General features: G+C 38.1%; 1 protein-coding gene across 19 annotated transcripts in view; it reads right to left on the bottom strand.

The window, feature by feature from the left end:
* Positions 1 to 15,354, bottom strand: part of mycbp2 (MYC binding protein 2) — a 71,886-nt gene extending 56,532 nt beyond the window's left edge. For 14 of the 19 annotated variants that reach the window (XM_055014895.1, XM_055014901.1, XM_055014907.1 and 11 more), the window contains exons 1-5: positions 14,645 to 15,353; positions 10,817 to 10,892; positions 3,603 to 3,818; positions 1,384 to 1,537; positions 899 to 1,095 (exon numbers count right to left, since the gene is read on the bottom strand). In XM_055014895.1, the coding sequence (XP_054870870.1) occupies positions 899 to 1,095; positions 1,384 to 1,537; positions 3,603 to 3,818; positions 10,817 to 10,892; positions 14,645 to 14,916 (915 nt within the window). In that variant the 5' untranslated portion in view covers positions 14,917 to 15,353. Of the gene's footprint in view, positions 1 to 898; positions 1,096 to 1,383; positions 1,538 to 3,602; positions 3,819 to 10,816; positions 10,893 to 14,644 lie in introns of all 19 variants that reach the window. The other 5 variants (XM_055014899.1, XM_055014910.1, XM_055014908.1 and 2 more) reach the window with 2 other exon arrangements.
* Positions 15,355 to 24,390: the final 9,036 nt, after the last annotated feature.

Here is a 24,390-nt window from a genome sequence, read left to right as displayed (position 1 = left end):
AACACCACGCAGACGTGCACAGCATGAAAGCCCACACTTCTCGCCAACCTGCCTGCCATTGTGATGATTCACAGTTCAGTCAATACCTAAAAGATGAACAACCAGGAGCAAAACACGGGCGTGTGTCTGTGAGGGATGAAATGCAAGAGCCTACAAAGTCCCTCTGCAGCACTGATCCAGTACAGGAACTCTATCCACATTACGGATGAAGTCAGACACACTTTTGATCACAAAACCTGCACATAAATAAGTACTGACTGTTTAAGTTACCAAAGATATGTCAAGAACAGCATTGCTACAAAGCAGAAGCAATAAAAAACAAAGAAATAGAGACAGAAGAGAGACTAGAAACTACAGATGGAAGTAAATAGAATACCAGCTAATTGGCGGAAGAATGCAGGCAGGGTAACATAATCAAACAACAGGATCAGGGCGGCTTGACATTTTCCAAAACTCAATTTGTGCTGTCCAGACACTGCCTCAAGCCTCTCGGAACAGAGAGATTCATGGAGGAGCCAGAGGTTTCTCTATCCACCCCAAAATGCACAATGGTGATCAAAAGCCTTTTTACTAATCCTAAGAAAAAAATGTAGAATATTCAAGGCTAGAAAGAATTAGATAAGAGTTCCTGGCGAAGGTAGTTTCAATAACGTAATTATTCAAATTTGGGTCATGTAAGAATATTCTCATTTCAATTTGTGTTTCACATAATACAAACATCTAGATCATGTAGAAGTGTAGACAGTTGTTCATTGCTAGATACAAATCTGAACAGGTGATCAAGACCCACAAGACAATAACCCACATGCAAATGCAGGAGATGCAAAATAAAGGTGGAGAACACAGATAGCTGTGCAGGCAGGTTGTTAAATTCAGCAGAATTCATTTGATTGCTCACCTGTATTGTCTGGCAGGCATGGCTACCATTATTGGTGAGGATGGCAGAGACGGCCTGCAGGATTTTGCCCGTGTCTCCCCAGGCCACCACCAAGCTGAAGAGGCAAGCGCAGGACAGGGCAGTGATGGCCTGTCCTGTCGGGTCATTGGGCCCTGTGCTCCGGACCGTGGTCTCCAACAGCAACTGGAAAAGAGACTCTGACCAAGCAAACATGATGTGGAGAGGTTAGACATTTGTAAGAAGAGAAAAATAGCAGTGCTGTATGTGGATAAAATTCAACAAAACTTTAGGAAATAATTGCAAATATTATACAGTCCAATATAACTAACTTCTGCCTTAAAATATCCATTAGATTGTAATAATATGTCAAAAACACTGAACTTTTTAAGCTTCACAAATGCACTTTTTTTGCAGCAGGGCTATTGCATTGCATAGCATTAGACTGCACACATGCAGCTAATAAACCCTCGGGTGTAGAGCTTTACCTAGCACATCCGGAGGCTCAGTCTGGAAGCCCTCAGGCTGTTGTCCCTGCAGCATATCCAACAAGGCCTGTAGGCTACGCAGGCACAGTAAGGGGTGAGAGAACCGAGTCTCTTTTATAAGCTCAAAAACCCCACACAGGCCGATGCCAATGATCTGCAGACACACAGAAAGAAGCACATGAGCTAATGAACACCAGGCGGCTGCAGCACAACCCAGTCCTAGCGAAACTAGCCGTGATGCACCATTGACATTGTACAAATGCTTCTGACAAGAAACTGTTTTCTTATAAGTATTCCAGACTTCACAGACTAAATGTTTGGAGTGGATGTTTACTTTTAATAGCATGGCTTCGTCACGCTACAGTAAAACAACCTACATTCAGTTAGGGGTCCACAGTATGCACAGTGACTACCGCAAATCTGAACATCCACTATTAGCATTTTGTATAATGACAGTCCCACTCGGCTGTGCGGAGAAGGGAGGCAGACGAATAAGTGTGGCCTAGAAAAGGATGCCATTCGGTCTCTCTCTCTCTCTCGGCATAGCTTGTTATTGAATTAAATAATGCCCCAATGTCCTTTTCTATCTGAGTGAAGAACTTGTTTTGTAACAGTGAAAGCTTTGCAGAAGGGTAACTAATGACAAAAGTTTTTAAAAAAGCAGCAGATAAACAGCAGTACACGAGACAAGGCCATGTGGAAAATACACAATACAGACAAAACGTATTAAGCATAGATTAATATAGATGCTGTACATCATGAGCTTTATGTCACTGGCTTGTTAGCAGCTGTTGTTAAGCTAGAATTAAAACTAAATCCCCCAAAATATTATATCATCTGTAGCTTATTTAATTGGTCTAAAAGAAGATAAAACCCTGCAGCCTTCCCAGTTTATCATCTGCGGCCATCTGCATTCACCTGCTCACCAGTACTACAGTGAACAGCAAGCACACACACAGCTGTTCAATAATTGTGCTGCCACACTGTGAAAAGGGGCTTGTTCTGTTGTAGTAAGCCTTTTAAAGCAATGACACACACACACAACAGACAGAGAAAAGAAGGGCATAAGTGAGGGATTTGAACACATCTCTGTAGACTAAACCATCCTAAACTGCACCGTACAGCTGATGATCAACCCTTTTAATGCTTCCATGACAAGTGACTCCTCAGAACTATTATTGCGGGACTATAAAGGCAGTAGCAGGACTGCAGGATTACACTGATGAATACTGACATCATTGTTATGTATTCCAGCAAACATGCACATTTTTGCATCAAAATGAGACTCAAAATTAGGTTCTTCTTCACCTGAATCCAGTGCATCTCTTAGAGGCAAAATATAAACAAAACTGCACAGATGTTCCCTAAACGCCTCATATTTAGGCTACAGCAGCCTAGTTAGGTGGATGTTTGCATACTTTACTCCAAAAATTACTTTCAAAAGACTCATATAAGGCATTCTCAAGCAATGTACCCAAGCTGAAACCTAGCGATATTTATCTCCATGGGCATTTTTCTATTAGCAGAGTTGTCTATGAGCGCCGCATTTTAAACGCCAATATCACAGTCAATCGTGCTCATTTAATTGTAGGGAGTCGAAATCACGATTGTGATTAATATTCAATTAACTGTGCAGCCCTAGGCAGTAGCGTTGCACAAAGTCAGCGAGCAGTCTTGAAGTTACCCTTAAATTTGCAACCTTTGGTGTAGAATCCCAAATAATCCCTCTGCCTCTCAGATACTTTGTTGTTTTAATCATCTGTCCAGCACGGTTGTAAGGCTTTTCTTTTTTATGCTATCAAAGAGAACAATAATGGCCAAGATTGGTGATATGAATAACAAGGCATGTAAGTGTATGTGTTGAAGTCCATTTTATTTTCATTTAATTCAATCATTTCCCTCGTGCCTATAGAATACTGCAGGAAAAGATTATTCCAGAGCTAATTTGTGATTTCGACCCCAGGTGTACTTCATATTTTTAATAAAAAGAGACAGCGCAGACACTGAGAGAGAAAGATAAACTGGCATAGAGGAGAGGTGGGAGCTGGGGAAACCATAATCCTCACAGAATAGGGGTTTCAAACCTCTGGTAAAGTGACTCCAATTACAACAATAAAAAGGATGAGCCCTAAAGGATCCGTGCATCTCAGAGATCCCCTGAGAGCCCAGGCTGGCCCTCGCCTCGGTAGCGAGCGGCCAACGCTACTCCCTGCTCGTACCTTTGGCAGCTTCACGGCTGGCTCGCGGTACTCTTCCTCCTCCTCGCTGTCTGAGTCGCCGCTCTGCACCGAGCTCCTGGAGGCCAATGCCAGGGAGGCCTCTCTCTGCTGCCAGTCCAGCACACAGTGCCGCACGTTGCAGTAGACGTTGAACGCAGATGGGTTGCTGTGCAGCTTGATGTCTGGCACGCAAAGGGCTCCATCGAGACTCTCGGCCTGTGGAGAAAGAACAGAGTGGATGTGGTCAGCAAAAACCTTTTCTTGGTGACCACAACTATGGTGTCATTTGGTACACAGATACGCTATTTCACAAGCCACAGAGTAGTTTATGCTAGGGGTGTCAAACATGCAGCTCATGGGGCAAAACTGGCCCTCCAGAGGGTCCAATCTGGCCCTCAAGGTGTAAAAATTACAGAGAAGACATTAACTGCAAATTGTACATTTGTAAAACTAAAAATTTAAAATAATTTCACGACCATGACAAGTTTTGATCATAAAGTAAAATACTAGATTGTTCATCGTTCTTTTACCTTTCTCGTACCTCATTTTTTGTAATATTTTGTCTTGTTTTTGTTCCCTTTTTGTCTTGCTTGTGTTTGTTGTCTTATTTTTGTCATTTTGTGTTTTGCTTTATTCGATGTTTTTTATTGTTTTTGTCATTTGTGTTTGCTTTGTCTCGCTTGTGTTGTTAGTCTACTGTTTTGCTGCTTTGTTTCTTCGTCATTTTTGGTCTTGTGTCATTTGTTATTTTTTGTCTCGTTTTTGTCATTTGTTCATTTTTTTGTTGCTTTGTAATTTTGTTGTCAAAATATTTGTCTCTTTTTTGCTTTGCTTTGTTTCGTGTCTCATTTTTTTGTCATTGTGTGTCTTGTTTTTATCATTTTGCGGCTGATTTTTGTAATATTTTGTCTTGTTTTTGTTAATTTTTTCTATTTTTTGTCTGACTTTTGTAATTCTGATCATAAAGTAAAATACTATATCATTCAGTTCCAGACACCTGTGACTAAATGTTTTATTCCTTTGTAGACACTGTGATCTGGAAGTTGTAATGTGGAAATGATAAACTGAGGCATAATGTCCCTGAAATTGAACTTATTTTTCTTAAAAAATTTCATGTTGTTCATGATTTTTTGTAAAAAGATGACTCCTTAAATGTGAAAACTTTTGCACTAAATCTGGAGTTGAGGTTATTTATAGGTTATTTTTGCTGTGATTTTACCGATCCAGCCCACTTGAGATCAAATTGGCCTGAATGTGGCCTCTGAACTAGAATGAGTTTGACACCCCTGGTTTATATGTTTACCAGAACCTTAGATTTCCTTGGTCCACTAAAACGTGTCAATCATTTTTGTCCAAAAATTTGTTTTTTTAAAACCACCTTCAAAATACAGTTACTGTCACAAGAACAGGCAGGTAATTCATTTCTTTTGTTCCATGTCTCTCAATTCTTCATGAGTCACGCATTTACTGAAGAAGCAATTTAGCCCACACCCACTGAAGATACCCCCTAACCAAAACACATGACCGCAACAGGGGTAACAGAGCACAACAAATGGGTAATTTCTCCTCAGTCTTTAACGAGAAAAGTCACATGTGAGAATTCCTCAGAGGAACATGCCCCCAAATAGAAACCTCTGGGACTCCAGGCAGATGTTTTCTGTTAGAGTTCAGTTAAAAGAACATTATATAACCACAACAAGCTGGGAGTGTAAAACCATTGTTGACCACAGGATTTATACCATTTCTTCTATCACTCTCCTCGTGCTTAGTCTCCAACACAACTGTGAAAATAATTAACTCCTCGTTTTGCTTTGGATTCACTCCCTAGGGACACTCACTTTTGTACACACTGACCAAGTGTTTACCCGTTTCAAGATCAGCTTAACACAGCTTTGCCTGTTACAAAATCAATTACCCAATATTCTGCATAACCGGCGCACTAAAATTCACTGTAGACTGTTTGGTACAAGTTGAAATTATGTAAAATGAAACTGTAGTAATGTTTGAAAATATGTTTAGTACAAAATAAACGCAAGGATGAAAACTTAAAGGGAGACAAAATCCAACAGACTGGCTGTGCAGACTGAAACTAAATAAAAGAAAAAAACTATATGAACCAAATTCTCTCCCTTTCAAAATATATCAAAAGGAGCATCTTAAGTGTTATTAGAAGCCCTAAAGTTGGTTCACTACAGCATTTGAAATGAAAAACAAAATGAAAAGTTCACCAGGTGCTATCCTGACACAAGAACAGAATTAGTGAATCACCTGCAGAACTACTTATTTAGATGGAAGTGGCAGTTGGTGCAATATTACACAATTATTTACACATGCCAATCTTATCTGTTGCTATCTCCAGGAAATACTGTCATACATTTAGGCTAAAAATACAATTCTGAAGGTGATGACGATTAGGAAATTAGCTGTGGTTCTTGAACCGGATCAATTAGGGGTCTTTGAACATCAAACCAGTTCGGGGTTGGACCATTGCAATCAAAGATGCATCATCAGCGAGGGTCTAGCACGATGACCAACCAAACCTACTGATGCCACTTTTAATTTAGGTCAAGGAAAACTACTATTAACTACTAACAACTAATTTTTGGTCAAAATGTTTCAAACTCTTAAAAATTAGGTGAATAAATCAAAATGGAACCCATTCCATGTGGGTGGAAATGGACATGTGTTGCCACTACTAGAACATGTCTTGGTCAAAGTTCTTCAGTGAGAAAATATAAAGCATCTTTTGCATTTCTAATATAGAATATTTAGATTTTATCGATATCAAAGCCAAACACAGATAGACATATTCGTAATAAGGTGTTTCCCTTGTTAGAATTATTTTGGAGAGGTGTGATTCTACTTGATGGCTATTTTGGATGGTGTTGTTTGTGGCGCTGCTGAATTGTAACACTAAGGGGCATTTGTAATACTGAGTGTACCAATCGTTGATATAAATGAGGTGAACAAGCCAACAGGGAGAATTTAGAATAAAATCATTACAGCAAAGCTTAAGCACTTCAATCTAAATAGTCATTACGACTACAGAAACTACAGACCACAGAGAAATGTGATAAACTAACTAATTGATAAGCGTTCTCCATCCCACCAAGTGCGGCATTTTTAACCGTAGTCCTGAGGCAACCTCTACAGAATCACATTGATCGATTGTGCCTCTCTTTCAGCGTTGCGCTTTTGGCATCCCAATCCCACAGGGTGATGTCATCTATTTGGGGAGAGAGGTCATTCATTCTCAGTTCAAACCAGTGGGGAGGATATTAGCTCCCATCTCATCTAACACTACGGTCTGACAGTCTTCTGCTTTGCCACAAGAGTAGTATTTGTGACCAAGCAACTGTGCAGCACTCAGAACGGAGCACATTGCCTGGAAAAAGCACTTAAAACCATTTACAGCACAGAGACGCAATAATAACCTAAATCCATGCAGCGAGGGAGGGAAAAATTGATTTCTGAGGTGATGACAACAAAACAAAAGGGTGGGGTAAAGACCGAAATGTTGAAGCGTTGGAGATAGAAATCTCTGCATTTCTGGCCCATATGTACCAGGACTACTCTGTTTAATATCCTCATGCATTTAATACTTTGTGTGTCTTCACTGTTAGGAAAGAGTAAACAATCTTAGAATGATATGAATGAAAAAAAATCTATTAAAAATGTGTTATTTTCCTTTACATAACCACATAATCATGACCTCAAATGTGGTATTATTACAATAATATTAAGTTGCTGTTTCATAGTATTGAGGAGTAAAAGTTACAGGCAACAGCTATAATCCACAATTAAACACAGGCTGTTGTGCCACCAAATCTCAAGGCTTGAGTTGAAGATGCAATCCTAAAAAGTATACAACCTCTCCATCAGGGAGCTTGTAATGTGATTAATGGTTTCAGAAATGTTACACTACATCTGCTTGTGAGGCTTAAACATCATTTTCATGCAGAGAGATAAAATTATATGCAACACGTTTCACTAAAATTGACTGTTCCCAATTCAAATTCATCAAATCATCAGAATTAGTGACATATTCAAGCTATTTGATGATGCACATAAGCAGTGCAGGTATACCCAGGTATGGAAAGCCTACAGACCTGCTGATGATTTGTGGTTTTCTTATCTCTCTGTAATAGCACCAACCCATGACCCAAACATGCTGCTCACGTGATGGTTTCTTTTGTTTTGCAGTCTGCACTTCACTGAAGACTTAATGGCCATTTAAAAGCTTCATAAAAGGCTGGTACAAAGCCTCTGACCGCACTTAAGACAGCTACACGTTAGCTTGCTCACTTTATGGAAAAATAAGAAAAACAAGAGTAAAAGCATTGTCTTTCAAAGGGGGGGCTTGAACAAAGGGATTGTAAGTTTGAATCAGACAGACCATGCCTGTTTTTACTCAAGCTTTGACTATAAAAACTTAAATTGTTTATCCTCTAACCCAACGCCCCTATGCACCTGGCTCTTTAGCCTGAGTTTGTGAATCCCAAGTATTAGTGGTACATTCGAGTACCAGAGCGAAGCATCTGCTCCTCTCCAAGATAACTGTGCCGCAACTATAAACCCAGAGGGTTTTTCTCCTGAATCCTCAGTGGCTCTTCTAACCATCTGGATGAAAAAACTTTCTTCCCACTGAACGATGAAAAAGATTTTTCACCCACTTTCCAGGGTCTGCCTGTGTTTATTATCCATGTAGCTACTGGCTACCATCTTTCTTTTGATTAAAGTCACAACATGGAAAATTATTTTAAAGTTATTTTTAAAAAAATATGCAGCAGACATAATGTTTTGAACAGTCCTGTTAAATAACCTACTTTTCTCCCCACAAATATTGCAGAAAAATGGATGTTTCAGTGTACATGTCAGTCAAATGTTTTTAATTCTGTCATATGATGCTGTCTGCAGTTATGTTTTTTATGTATTTTTTTTTTTATTGGTCTTGGCAGGAGTGCAACTTCATTCCACTGTACACCTTGGGTATATAATTAGGATGACAACAAAACTGACGCGACTTAATGCTAACGCCAATACCTGAGAGGCACAAAGTGGAGCTACTAGCCCTCCTATTTAACAGCAGCAAATAACTGAGATAGAACAATCAATAGCATTTAGATTTATTCTGTCTATGTGGTGAGTTATTTAACAAGCAAGATGTTGTTTGTGATCATATTTGTCTTGTGATTTTAGCATCGATACTCTACTCCAGTGTTGTCATATCTAATTATTTCATTTTATCCAGGCATGTTGTCCAGTCCTTACACTATGCAGCTGTCAATATTCGGTCCAAATCCAGGAAGTATAGTGAACATTTATATACTGCAATAACAAATAAAGACACAGAGGTCGGAAAGTGCTCACCTCCAACTTTGAAATCTTTCAGTTGAATTCCCTTTCACATTCCTGCTTTTAAAATCAACACTATAATCTTTTTTCTAGCCGTTTTAATCTTTGCAGGTCCTACAAAAAGAATATTCTGATACCCCGAATAGAAATGTATTCCTGTTGCTTAAAAATGTATCCCGTTACTGCAAAATAGTTGCCAATGGATGTAATTTTTAGAAGACATTGTTGGTTATCTTAGGTTATTTTAGTACAATGAAGATATGTTAGCCTTTCCTGCCTTTCAAACTAAAACTGAAATTACAAAAAAGGATAAAGTGCATAGTGAAAGCAAGTGTTACAGGCTAAGCACATCAGTGGGTGATGTGGAGTACAGGTGAGGCGTTCACAGAGTACAAAGAGAAAGCCAGAATCATGGTTTCATGGTAGGATGGCCACAGTTTGAATTATTTATCTAGTAAAGTATGCACAGCTACTTACACTCACCACCGTTTTACCACAGATTATAAAGACAACATATAAATTTTTGATACATTTCTTTTAAATGTATCATTTTGTACCATTACATTGTCATTATAATTATAGTTTTTCAAATAAAAGAGATCACACATCTGCCTGCACACAAGACGTTACATCATCCTCTCCATTAGGGTGATAAGTGTTTATATGCTGTCTTTTGTTCTCACCCTACTGTCACATTTATAAGCACAGTAGCAGACAAAGGGGAGAAGAAGAGCTTTCAAAGCACACTCTTGTCTGACTATGGCAGTGTTACAGACGTGACAGAGCAGGAGTGAGCACAACACATGCAAATACAGCATGATTGCCCATGTAACAACCCACGTTTTTATGCCTGCCTGCCTGCCTCGTCTACCACTCAGTTCTCTGTCTCTACAGAATATCTTGTAATGCGTCAGGACATCAAGTCACCTAACAAGTCAGCCTGAAGAGAACTTAACCGACAAGCCCACTCCATGTTGAATTTCTTGCCTGGAATGGTTTTGAGGTGAAAGATGAAAAAAACAGAAAAGAGTCTCTGCTACTATCACATCTTGCCAATGCCTGCAAGCTGGTGCAAAAAGAAAATCTGTGTAATAAAGTTAAGACCAAACACAGACCATTTAGAAAGGAGGATTCACTCTCAAGCGTAAAACAGAAAGGAAATGAGTCAGTGTAATGTAAGGGGACTGTCTTTGTTGTCATAACTTAGGAATCACCTACTTAACCCGCGTTGGCCCCGCAAGGCCTACATCAGAGGCAGAAACACAACCACATCCTCTGATGCAGGCTGGATGAAGGAGATGGAGGCAGGCAACTGTTGCCGTGGAGATGTGGAACACATTAGGTCGCTGGGCAACAGGCCATCATGCACAAGAGCCACTCCCATGTGTTTCACATTCTGCCGATCCACCTCTCCAGCTTTATGTGTGGACGGGTGTACTGGCACCTGACCACCCCCACCAGTGAAAATATGGGTTCTGCCAAACACCTTAAAGAACGCACAGAATCCTAGTCCACTCTTTAGTGTTATCTTTTAACTGGTTGGGCTCAATCAACAGAATCAAACCAGCTGTAAAGACTTATCAGTGCATTAATACCAGGGAAAAATACTCTGCACTTCATGTACGTATTGAATTATGTTAATGAAATTCCTTTAAGGAGAATTGAGAATGTTAGGCGGGATTATGTCACTGACGATTAAGTCAATAAAATATTATTGTTTTGTGTATTTATCAGGATTGAGTTAATTTTGAGAGTATGATAAATACTGTAAAGATATATAAACACGATTTAATTACACTGACAGTAGCACTATGTAGAAGTCTAATATAGCTGCATAAGACAAACAAAGCATCTCTTACCTTTGTTCTTGACTTGACTTTTGACTTGACCTTCTGTCGCCTTTTCAGTTTCTTCTTGCTCAAAGCCTTCTTTCCCCTGGAAGCATACAGTAATGAGTAAGTTTTGCAAAACATATGGTTCAGCCAAATTAATTTAGGCAGACACTTTTGTTCAAACTGCCTTAAAGCGACTCCGTTAACAACACTTTTTTAAGAAGCATCTCCACTGCTACAGTAAAAATGCTGTGAGCTTTTTAAATAAAACAGCAACGCTGCACTTAAAACAGCAGAACATTTAACACGTTATCGACTTGTGCTGTGAGAAAAATAGGAGGTAAAGCATCTTTTTAAAAACACATTATTCGTCATGCTGGTCATGATGCTGGAAAAAAAATCGTTTAGGTGTAAAAATCCTGAATCCCTTCCAGATGTCTTCAATGGCGGTGTCGTCCCTATTTCTTTCAGTCTTGTATAGCAAGTTTGCATCATATGCAGCCTGCACAGCACAAGTCTGTACAAGTGCAATACACCCTACATTACTGTCACAGGTGTCAGAGGAGTTTGGTTTGCAGAAATCCGAGTTTTGCATTGGCATCGTGTGCTCAGTTTCACTTACAAATCAGGGCTGTCAATAAGAAGAGGCCACAAATAGAATTACTACTAAAAACAGAGAGGCTGCACATGAATTAGTAATCGTTATTACACGGTACTAAATAGAGAAAAGCAATACATGTTAAATTTCCTGTTGTGACTGTCTGTTTTAAATCTGTTTGTATAACAACAGCAGCTTTGTAAAGGTAAATGAGTGTATTTAAAATGATTTTCTTCACCCCTGATATGTTTAAGGCTGGTGTATTGATAGGGCTGAAAACTAAAAATACTCTACTGGGTTTTAAGTATTCTAATTTTAGTACTCGCAAAGACTACTGAATATTGAGTTCCAATAGCTTGTCGCCATGCAAAATTTGCTTCAGGTTCCTCAGCCATTTGAACATGCAGGGCAGGGGTGTCAAACATGCGGCCCGTGGGCCAAAATCGCCCGCCAAAGGGTCCAATCTCGCTTGTGTTTTTTGTCTCTGTGTTTTGCTTTATTCACTGTTTTGAGCATCGTTTTTGTCATTCTGGTTTTTGTTGTCAAACTTTTTGTCTGTTTTTTGTTTTGATTCGTTTGTCTCATTTTTTGTCATTTTGTTTCTCCTTTTTGTAATTTTGTCTCGTTTTCGATGTTTTTTTGTCTTTTTTTTGTCTGACTTTTGTCATTTTGATCACAAAATAAAATACTATATCATTCCAGATACCTGTGACTAAATGTTTTGTGCCTATGTAGATCCACTGTGAGCTGTAGGTTGTAATGTGTAAATGATAAACTGAGGCAAAAGTCGTTGAAATTGAATTTATTTTTCTTAAGAAATTTCAGGTTGTTCATGATATTTTGCAAAAACACAATTCCTTAAATGTGATTTTTGCACTAAAACAAAGGAAAATTTTGAAGTTGTGGTAATTTATAGGTTATTATGCTCTGATTTTACCGGTCCGACCCATTTGAGATCAAATTTGGCTGAATGTGGAACCTGAACTAGAATGAGTTTGACACCCCTGATATAGGGAAAATCCAGCCTCTACATCCGAAGCCATACAGGTGTTTCTACCTGACTTTATACAGTGGTAGATAAACACATCAAGTCAAGCCTGGTTGAAACTTGCTGCTTAAGCAGTTCTCTGAAACGTGCATGTCTTCATGTGTACAGATTAACAAAATAAGATCAGTGTCAGACACAAGAGTAGAACTTAAAAATAACATTGGCATAGAGCTGAGTAGATTGAGGTAAGGTATTAATAGATTTTTTTCTTCTTGCACTTTTATTCAGAGGTATTAATTCAAGGCTTTGTTATCAAAACAGACTCGTGTTGCTTCAGCAGTGTATTTGCCTCCTTTCTTAACCCTCGTGTCATCCTACGGGTCAAAATAAACCCGTTTTAAAGTTTGAAAATGTGGAAAAAATATATATTTTCACAGTGAAAACTTCCACATGTTCAACATTTTTTGGTAAATTTTTGAGCATTTGTTGGTGGAAAAAAAGAAATGTTAAAAAAAAGTGTTTCTTTAAGAACATTCACAAAAAAAAATCAACCAACATCCAGTGAATTTTGCTGGATTTTGGTTGATTTTTATGTGAATGTTCTGAAAGAAAATATTACAAGTTTTACTGATATATATGTAATCACTTTAGATATTTTTAGGATTTTTTTGGAAGATTTTTACTCATTTTTTGAAAATATTTACAAGAATTTTCTTGCCAAATTTGGGGGATTTTTTTATAATAAAACTTTTAAAGGAAATTTTTAAGGAATTATTGGAATTTTCTTCCTGAAGTTTTTGCAAATTTTCAGAAATTTGGGGGATTTTTTTGCTGAATTTTTGGATCTTAGTACTTGCAAAGACTACTGAATATTGAGTTCCAATAGCTTGCCGCCATGCAAAATTTGCTTCAGGTTCCTCAGCCATTTGAACATACAGGGCAGGGGTGTCAAACATGCGGCCTGCGGGCCAAAATCAGCCCACCAAAGGGTCCAATCAGGCTCGCGGGCCAACTTTGTAAAGTGAGAAGACAGAGAAGGCAGAGAAGACATTAACTGCAAATTGTAAAGTTGTAAAACTATAAATTTAAATGTTTTTGAGACTGTGACATATTGTTTCGATCATGAAGTAAAATACTACATTATTAATTGTTCTTTTGTCATTTTGTGTCTCATTTTTGTCATATTTTGTATAGTTTTTTGTCTGACTTTTGTTGTTTTGTGTTGCCTTTTTGTCTCGCTTGTGTTTTTTTTCAGACAAGGAAACAATATTTTTAGGTGCCATTAAATGAAGACAACAGGAGGGTTAAAGCAAGCTTTGTTCCAGGTATTTGGGGCTGAGAATAACAGCTGAGTTGGTGAGGGAGGATGCAGCAGTGATCCAGCTACTCAGACTACAACCTGACTGACTACAATGACGTAACTGTATTACCCGCTTATGCCAGAAAAGCAAATGAGTTCATCCACCTCCCAACACATCCTCACCCAAACATGTCTCACGTTTCGAGCCATTTTTGACCACAGAAGCCACGTTTATGCGCCGTATTTATAGTGTTTTGATGCATGGCTGGTCATGATCAGCTCCATGCTTCTTCAATTAATGGGTTAGGACAACCTGGGGAAGGGTTGATGCTCCTGGTTAGCTAGCTAACCGTGACGCCGTTGGGCCTAAACACACAAACAACTACAATAAATGACAAGGTGGCGTAAAATATGGTGACAAGAGTTAGGAAAAAAACAAAAAAAAAGATTAGCGTGTTGAAGCAGTTTGTTTACGTTAAGCTAAGTAGCACCCATGGGCCATATCGACCAACTGCTGTCATGACAGTTAGCTAGCTAGCTTGTTGTGGATATAAGCAAATGGGGTGTTTTTGTTCGTTTTTTTTGTAAAAGGTTCGAGTGTTTTCTGTTTTTATTCCTGTGTCAACTAAAAACACAATGTTCAGAGCACCCGGGGGTGAACCAACGTAACGTTAGCCGCACAAGCTAAGGAAGTCTAAGCCCAAATTGCTACCTAGCAAGCTAACCCCGCAACCTAATTATGGTGTTCCCGGCATATTGTTTGGAGCTAAAACACTGACTTGCATGATAAAAGCCAGACGAGCCCGTAAACCATGTATTTATTAAATGGTTTGGGGTGTTGGTTAGCTAGCCGGGGCTCGCTGACGTACCGCTGAGCAAGGGTTAACGTTAGCTTACGGTCGTTAGCCCAGTTAGCCGCACGGATGACAGACCAGCCAGCCTCTGCTCTTCCTCTCATGAGCCACTCACCTTCCTTGATTTATCCCCTGCTCTTTATCGTTGATGGCGGTGGTGTAAATCCGTCTGTATCTCTCCGCCAGAGCTCGTCCTGAGAGTAGAAGCTGGTACCGAGTCCGACAGTCCGACTGGGCTCCGGGTGTCGGGCAACAACCCATGCCCGAACCGATGGTGGAGAGGTCGGCTCCGGCTCCAGAAATGACCCTGACACCCAGCCCCATCGACGGCGATAAGGAGGGCAGGATCCCTCCACCGGCGGCCGCTGCCGCAGCAGCACACATCATCGTTTTGCAGAACAATGCATATATCACACAAAAGATAACACAGCCAGATAATATCTAGCCATCTGATGCGATGCACTTGTCGTTAAATCCGCCGCATGTCACATCATTTGTCCGCTCCGAGCTGCACAAATACCACAATTTAGCATCCGCGGTTCCTGGGTTGTAATAAGCGCAAATTGAAGCCGATCTGGTGCTGCAGCTACGGCGTTCGCTCTTCCGATCCGGCCGCGGCGTCAACAACGCTGTTCGTCCCTCCGAGAGTAAATCTTCTCAAGCCATATAACAAGATTTCTGGTAGAAACGCTGGTTTCCAAACGCCGCCGAGTCGTGTTTCGGTTTCATTCGTTCCTGGAATATTTCTTGACCCGGGAGAGGTAGCACCCTCAGTCGGGCTGCCATCTTAGCTCCATCATCCCTCCCCTCACTGGCTGAGCGCTGCGTCGCTAGCATGCCGGGATATTTTCATACGACTCCACCGATGCTGGCGATGCTGCCAATGATTTATTTCATCATTTATCTCTCTCTGCGTGCAATTACTCCGATGTGCAGTTGACTTTTTGAACACACATTGGCACTCGCAGGGCCGAAAGGCAGCGTGATGAGCAGCAGATACTGACGGCTGCTTTTGCACATTTTGCACAGTTAGAATCTGGACATTTAATTTGCAGAAGTCCAACCAGCAGAAAGGGCCCCTCCCAGTTTGATCCAAAACTGGCACACAGAGACGTATTTCAAAGCTTTGTTGCCCACAAAAAAAACATGACCATTAAAAAACAGAGCTGCATTGTGATAATAATTATAATAATAATGACTTTATTTATATAGCACCCTTAACCTTCCTGTTGTCCTCATTTACGGGCACCAAAAAATATTGTTTCCTCGTCTGAGAAAAATCCAAAAATTCTACAAAAAAATTCCACAAATTTCTGAAAATTTGCAAAACCTTCAGGAAGAAAATTCCAATAATTCCTTAAAAGTTTCCCTTGAAAGTTTTTATTTTTTTTTAAATCCCCCAAATTTGGCAAGAAAATTCTTTTAAATATTTTCCAAAAAATGAGTAAAAATCTTCCAAAAAAATGTCTAAAATGATTACACATATATCAGTAAAACTTCTGATATTTTCTCAACCCTCGTGTCGTCCTGGGGGTCAAATTTGACCTGTTCTAAAGTTTGAAAATGTCGGAAAAATATTTTTTTTTTCACAGCGAAACTTCTGATGTCCACATTTTCAACATTTTTGGGAAATCTTTGAACATTTTTTGGTGGAAAAAAATGTTTAAAATGTTTCTTAAGAACATTCACAAAAAATCTACCAAAATCCAGCAAATTTCACTGGATATTGGTAGATTTTTTTGTGAATGTTCTTAAAGGAAATATAAGAAGTTTTACTGTTATGTATGGAATCACTTTAGATATTTTTAGGATTTTTATGGAAGAATTTTACTCATTTTTTGAAAATATTTGCAAGAATTTTCCTGCCAAATTTTGGGGGATTTTTTAAAAGAAAACTTTTAAGGGAAACTTTTAAGGAGTTATTGGAATTTTCTTCCTGAAGGTTTTGCAAATTTTCAGAAATGTGGGGAATTTTTTTGCTGAATTTTTGGATTTTTTCAGACAAGGAAACAATATTTATTGGTGCCTGTAAATGAAGACAACAGGAGGGTTAAAGTAAAAAAATGAAAAATAAAAAAATAGAGAGTTATGAGAGTTAGAGAACCAGAAAACCAGGCAGCTAAAAGTAAAATAAAACAGGAGAGAACATCTAAAATAAGCTGCATATAACATAAAAACAGTAAAACTAATTAAAGCTAAAAGTAAACCTCAAGTGGGTTTTAAGAAGTGATTTAACCTCCGCAAACCTTATCTCCTCAGGCAGACCTGATGTGTTGATTTATCATCTATTTAACACTGTTCCGTGGTTAATGTCAAGCACTAGCATTGTATTTTCCCCTGCTGCAGTGACCACTGTTTAAGTGTGAAACCTGCCCTTTGATCCCAGACGTGCTTTCTTCAACCACTCCTTAGCTTGCTCAAGGACTGAAGTCATCATTTGTTAACTTACCTCATTGCTTATTTTATGGTGCTACCCAGGGTTTCTTCACCCGTATGGATCAATGGCATAAAATAAGATCAGATAAGATAAGCCTTTACAAAAAACAAAACAGAACACAGCCAGGAAATTTGCAGTGTTGCAGCAACAAAAGGGATAGTGCAAACATATCGGAAACATCAGTAGAAAATAAAAAATAAACAAGAAATATATGTATGTACTGTTGATTTTGTACAAATTCTTTCGTATTTAGAAATTCAGATATCGCACACATTCATCTGGATGCAGAAAATAACAACATTGCACATGTTTATATATAGAATAACAACAGAATACAATAAAATTACTTTATTGATCGCCAAGTGGAAATTCTGTAAATTAATGTAAAAATATTGGTGCAAGAAATTCTAATAATGTAGGGATTCTTTCTTAAGCCAAAAACACTAATACTGCACAGATTATTCCATAAACCTAAAATACTGACATTGCACATATGATACTGCATCGACAATCTGTGTGATAGCCGTGTTTTTCCATATATAGATATGTGCAGTGTTGCAAAGTCAAAGGGGCTAGTGAACATATAATAAACAAGAAAAATATGTATGTACTGTTGATTTTGTACAAATTCTTACATATGTGCCAATTCAGATATTGTACTAAATCCTCTAGATGTAGAATTTGTTTATTTATTTATTTGGATAGGACAGTGCATATTAACCCTCCTGTTGTCCTCATTTACGGGCACCAAAAAATATTGTTCCTTTGTTTGAAAAAAATCCAAAAATTCAGCAAAAAAATTCCCCAAATTGATTTAAAAAATTTGCAAAATCATCAGGAAGAAAATTACAAAAATTCCTTAAAAGTTTCCCTTAATAGTTTTATTGTAAAAAATAAATTCCAAAATTTGGCAAAAAATAAAAATGTAAAAAATAATTTTAAAAAATTGTAAATATTTTCAAAAAAATGAATAAAAATCTTCCAAAAAAATTCTAAAAATATCCCATATATATCAGTAAAAGTTCGAATATTTTCTTTAATAACATTTAGAAAAAAATCTACCAAAATCCAGTGAAACTCGCTGGATTTTGGTTGATTTTTTTACGAATGTTATTAAAGAAACTTTTTTTTTAACATTTCTTTTTTTCCACCAAAAAAAATTAAAAAATTTCCCCAAAAAAGTTGAAAATGTGGAAATTTTCACTGTGACAATATTTTTTTTCCCCACACTTTCAAATTTTAAAATGGGTCAATTTGACCTATAGGACGACACGAGGGTTTAATGAACATACAGTCTCATAATAGTTTCCACAAGGTTGCAGTAAATATGCCGGATTTAGCACAAGGCTAATTTCCATCCGTAGTCCCACATATAAAAGAAACGCAGACAGGGTTACAGACGTATAAAAAAAACAATATAATAAAACAAAGACAACGACAAGTTAATGCTGACTGGGTTAAACCTACTCTAAAGTGGTACTACTTTGGAAAAATGCTTTCTAGGCAGAGCCTGTCATGAAGTGCAAATAGTTAAAGAGTCTGTTTTTAAAATGTTTGATTTTAAAATTCCTGAATTCCTCAATGTTCACTTTTGATTGTCAATTAGCCATGTCTTCTATTGTCTCTCAAAACTGATAAAAGTGGAGCTTTCTCTGAAAGCTGTAGGTAAAGTATTCCAGTTTGTGCAACCTTTAATAGATAATGCATTCTGTGCAAAGGAGGACTTTCTAAATTTTACTTCACAGTCACATTTCTATATATTCAAAAACAATAATACTGCACTGATTCTTTCTATTTCAGAGTAGAAATACTGGCATAAGAAGCACTGATATTGCACATATTCTTCCTTAAACCAAAATAAAAACAAGCAAAAATGACATTCCATAGGCTTGCATAGACAATCTGTGAAATATCAATATTTCTTATTATATCAGTATTTCAGCTCATGGTAGCATCTGTACAATATCATTGTTTTCCCATATATAGTTATGTGCCATATGATAGCAAAGGTAATATGAGTGTCTTTCTGCCTAAAAATCTAATTTATGGGAATACTGATGTGATCCAGTGATGCAACATGCACATTATGGTGATGTTAACATTTGCATTTTTACCATCTGACAGGAGCGACACAAGGGTGCCAGAGGAGCAGAGATACTGCAGAGGGGGGCAGTAAAGGCCAAAAACACACTGCTGTGCAAAGGTGGACAGGAAAAACATGTGCAGATGACACACATTTCACAAAAATATGCATGAAATATCATCATATGTGACATGTGTGAGCATGCATGTAGCAGCCACTTTTTAAAACTTTCTCTACCAGGTCTCCCTGCTGTCAACATGTCATCTTTTTAAAAAAGGTGTCATAAATGCATTTGTGTGTGGATGTGCATTTACATTTACTGATGGGGGGGAAAGAGAGACAGGGATGTACACAGGCCCCAGTGGTGCTTTATTGGCTGCAAGGCATTTCAGTGGCCCAATGACAGGAGAGGGGTCGGTCTACAGTCTCTGCTCATAGCAACCCAGGAAGCATTCAGAGATTATCATGCGCAGTGTCGGAGCGCCAGCGTGTATCAGGGATGACAAAACTGAAAGATTGTGCATTATGTGCAATATCAGAAGTGACAGGCAGCTCAGTTGTAAGAGCAACCATCCAAGTGTGTGTGGGTTTTTTTTTTTTTTAGGTAGAAGGTCATAAAGAGAGAAGGATTTGGCTTTGAATTGTGTAATCTGAAGATGCAGCCAGATTCAGAGGCTGCTCATTTAACCCTTTCCTGACTCAGCTCTGTCCAGTTATCCAGCAAGTGGAAGGAGGAGGGGTAACTAGGCCAAGATAAAGCTATAGGTCAGGACACAAACACAAGCAGAGCTGGCAGAGATGAAATCCAGTCGCCTTGCACACGGATCCAGGAACTGGGACTTATCTGGAAGTCTAAACACGCTGTTAGATAACGTGCAGTCCTGATGTCTTTGTATAATAGTGTGACAATGTCAGGATTTGTCCACAAATGATAAAAATAAACATTCAAACTATAGACAGAATTGTGTCTGAATTAATTTGATCATTGGCCAATTGTTCTGTATGTTGTCAGAATGATTTGTTGATTATTTCTTTTTAACCCTCCTGTTGTCCTCATTTACGGCCACCAAAAAATATTGTTTCCTTGTCTGAAAAAAATCCACAAATTCAGCAAAAAATTCCCCAAATTTCTGAAAATTTGCAAAACCTTCAGGAAGAAAATTCCAATAATTCCTTAAAAGTTCCCTTAAAAGTTTTACTTAAAAAAAAAAATACCCCAAATTTGGCAAGAAAATTCTTGTAAATTTTTTAAAAAATGAGTAAAAATATTCTCCATAATCCTAACAATATCTCAAGTGATTCCATATATATCAGTAAAAGTTCTAATATTTTCTTAAAGAACATTCACATAAAAATCAACCAAAATCCAGTGAAATTTGCTGGATTTTGGTTGATTTTTATGTGAATGCTCTTAAAGAAACATTTTTAACATTTCTTTTTTTCCACCAAAAAATGTTCAAAGATTTCCCAAAAATGTTGAAAATGTGGACATCAGAAGTTTCACTGTGAAAATATGTATTTTTCCCCACATTTTCAAACTTTAAAACGGATCAGTTTTGACCCGCAGGACGACACGAGAGTTAACTAAGAATCTAATGGCAAATGAATGACTTGTAATGTGTTTCACTGTGAGACCAGAGAGGTCATTAATTGATTATCCACACTTGCACAGTGACGTTGTGTCTTGCGCCATTTATGGTTTCAGGCTGAAACTATGAAAACAGTGTTTGCCTGTTCTGATCAACAGGCTAGATTGTACTGAAATGTGAAATTTATTGCATAAGGTTATGAAACATTTGCTTTCATTTCTTCATAATGGGACTGTATTGGATGCACCAAGATCAACAAACACATATTTATTATTATCTGCAAGACAAAGATGGAGATTTGTGGAAAAACTAAGTAAAATTCTTTGTGTAATCTAAATGGAAGACTTGAGCTTTTGTCAGAGGGCCACATATTTTAGTTGGAGGGCTGGATTTGGCCTGCTGGTTGCTATTTGCCTGCCACTGCTCTGTTCTTTTGTCTGTTTTGGATTGACTGTCACACTCTCTCCTGTCTCCCTCAGTCACTTTAATAGAACAGGTTATGCTTATTCTTGCTCCAGTGACTATATGAGAGAAACATCACCACTCGTGTTACCTTCGTAAACTTGTTGTGTTTATTTGTTTTAGCAGAGTTGTGCAACCAGTCTTGTAATTTCTATCATTACAGCACTAGCGCCACCTAGTGTTGGTTGTCTGCTTGAATCTGAGCATTCATCAGGAGATCGGGAGATCATTGTGCACAGCAAAAACGAATTTGAGGCTTCACAAGTTGTTCTTTAAAGACAATATTGGCTAAGTTTGAGTGTGAGCAAGTTTTTTTTAAAACACTACTTTTATTGAAATTTTAACATTGTACTAGCAAACATTCAAACAATATGGTGTCAAAAGACAGACATAGACTGAAATAATACATTTGAAAAGAAAAAGAAAAAATTAGTACAGGAGACACACAACGCTTAACATTCAGCAGTTCATGTCACAGCACCTTGTTGTTCAAGATATTCCAACAGCTGTTTCCATACATTCAAACTCCTCCGTTCTACCTCTGATCATGTGAGTGAGTTTCTCCAGTACAGTACAGTAGCCATCTCCTTCACCCATACACTTATCGGAGGAATGTCCATTTTCTGAAGATACTGTCCTCCTGGCCTGCAGGAGTCCAAAATCAATCAGTGTCGATTGTTTTGAATTAACTTTAAAATTTTCTGAATATATACCTAAAGTACACAGTTTGGCTTGGAGAGGCACTTTCAATTTAACTATTTGTGAAATTGTTTGAACGACTGTTTCCCAAAAATTTGTATTTTTGGACATTCCCAAACACAGTGAATTAGAGTTCCTTTTCCTTTTGAGCACTTAATGCAGGTATCTGGAACGTCAGGGGACCAACGGTTCAATTTCACTGGTGTGATATAGGTTCTCATTAACCACTTGTGTTGTAATAACTTCATTCTGGAATTAGTAGTTTGTTTCTGGGCTCTTATACACGCTGCCTCCCATTCAGAGTTTGATATGTTCTCTTGTATATCTGATTGCCATGTTTCCAGCCTATCAGGACTCTTTATCATGACACTTCAAGGCCTCATAAGACAAAGAAACCTGCTTCTGTCCTTTTTAATTTGAAATAATGACATTTTCCATATGTGATAGTGGTGGTTCAGTCATTACATTTTTATGTTTTGATGATATAAAATGCTTCAGCTGTAAATGTTTGAAGAAATATTTTTTAGGAATATCATACACCTGGCGCAATTGTTCAAATGTAAGTGTGAGCAGGTTAGTTAGAGAGAAGTGATTTTGGCTAATTGTAATTTTTGTCTTGCTTTTCATTAAAAATGCCTTTCTGTTAAAAGTTTGACTTTTTCTATTGATGCTGATCTTGATTTCTGGGTCACTGCAGGGTAGTTTGCATTCCTTCCATGCCTTCATCATGACTAGGAGGGGTTCACTTGTCAGTGTGGCGTTGTCACGCCTTTGCATGCCACGTAGCTTTCATACCTGTGATCAACCAGAACACGGCACTCCCAACGATAAAAGCTCACAGTCACACACGGTCTGACATTAACAGACTGTCACTTAGCTTTTAGGAATGCTCCTGATGATTTAAACTCATACATATCACTTAACCTCATACTACCTCTATCTGTCATTAAACCAGCCAGGCATGATCGTTTGTCTGATTTTACAGATGGGATAATCAGTATACATGATGTTAAAAGCTGTTTAGCAGAAGTTTCATTCAGAGTGTCAGTATTTAGGGCTACAGTGAGCTCTACTCACATATCCAAGTTTCTTTGTTGACGGTGCCAATAAAAGTATTCACTCAGTGATTGTAGTATCAACAAAACTGTATCTGGATGGTCCAGTCACTGGTGAATCAGTATTTATGGCTATAATTACACCATGAAGACAAAAGAACCTTCCATTCTCTGTTCAAAGTTTTCTTTAAGCATAAGTCTGGATAAGAAAATCTGTAAGTCACTAAATATCAATTGGAGTACAGTTAAATCTGTAATTAAGAAACAGAAGGAATACGGCACGAGTGTGTCTGCCTAGAGTAGAACGTCCTCAGAAACTGAGTGACTGGGCAAGAAAGAGATTAGTAAGGAAGAAGAACAAGTTTCTACCATTGCCTGTTTTCCACTAAACACACCATCTCCACTGTGAAGCACGGTGGTGGCAGCATCATGATGTGGGGCTATTTCTCAGCAGCAGACTCCAGGCTTGTGAGTGAAATGAATGCAGCAAAGTGTAGTGAAACCCTGGAGGACAACCTGAAAAGAACTGCAACTTTGGAGAAGATTTGTTTTCCAGCAAGACAATAACCTAAAGCATACAAAGATACTCAGATACTCAGGAGAATGTTCTGGAGTGGCTGAGTCGGAGCCTGGACGTCAATCCAGTTGAAGATTTGTCATCTTTTATTTGCAAAACATTGCAGGAATGTTTCCTAGAAGAATGTAATGTGTTACCCCAACAACATCTCCAAAACATCCTCGAAACCCTGCAGGCATGACATTCCAACTTTGTTAATATATCACTATACAGGAACATTTTATCATAAAATCATCTGAGAGCTCAATATCATGAAACAAAATTTTTTTTTGACAGTTTGTTTGAGAATGTTTTGTCTTCATTATCATGTCACAGAATCTGTGACGTTGATAAGATCCTCCAAATATTCTCTGAATGTTGCGAAATGCGAAATTCGCTGGATTTTGTTGATTTTTTTGTGAATGTTCTTAAGAAATATTTTTAACATTTCTTTTTCCACCCAAAAATGTTGAAAATGTGGACTTCAGAAGTTTCACTGTGAAAATACATATTTTTCCCCACATTTTTAAACTTTAAAACGGGTCAATGTTGACCCACAGGACGACATGAGGGTTAAAGGCACTGTAGTCGTAAGTGATTGTCTTGGATATTATGGAATTTATTGAACCTCAGGGAGTGATGATTAAAGCTATAACCAGAGAAATAAAGTTGAAATAAGCCTCTATCTTCCAGTGCTTTTATTATCATTCATGTGTAAAGTGCAAAGTCCATACTGTGTTTAAAAGAGAAAGGGATACGGATTCATTGTCATGTTGCAGGGTGAACCAAATACTAATATATATAATTCTGACTGAATATGACCAAAATGCTCACGAGATGTTAATGTTTAATAGTCTGTAACATCCCAATCATCAAGTTCAAGGCTGTGGTAAAGACAGACGGAGCACCACACCCACTCTGAAGGTCTGCTTCCTCAACCAACAGGACGAAGTGCAGGTTCTTCAGCTCTCCACCCAATT

This window comes from Amphiprion ocellaris, chromosome 11 (genome assembly GCF_022539595.1).
Source record: "Amphiprion ocellaris isolate individual 3 ecotype Okinawa chromosome 11, ASM2253959v1, whole genome shotgun sequence".
Lineage (NCBI taxonomy): Eukaryota > Metazoa > Chordata > Actinopteri > Pomacentridae > Amphiprion > Amphiprion ocellaris.
This window is presented reverse-complemented; position numbering and strand designations above follow the sequence as displayed.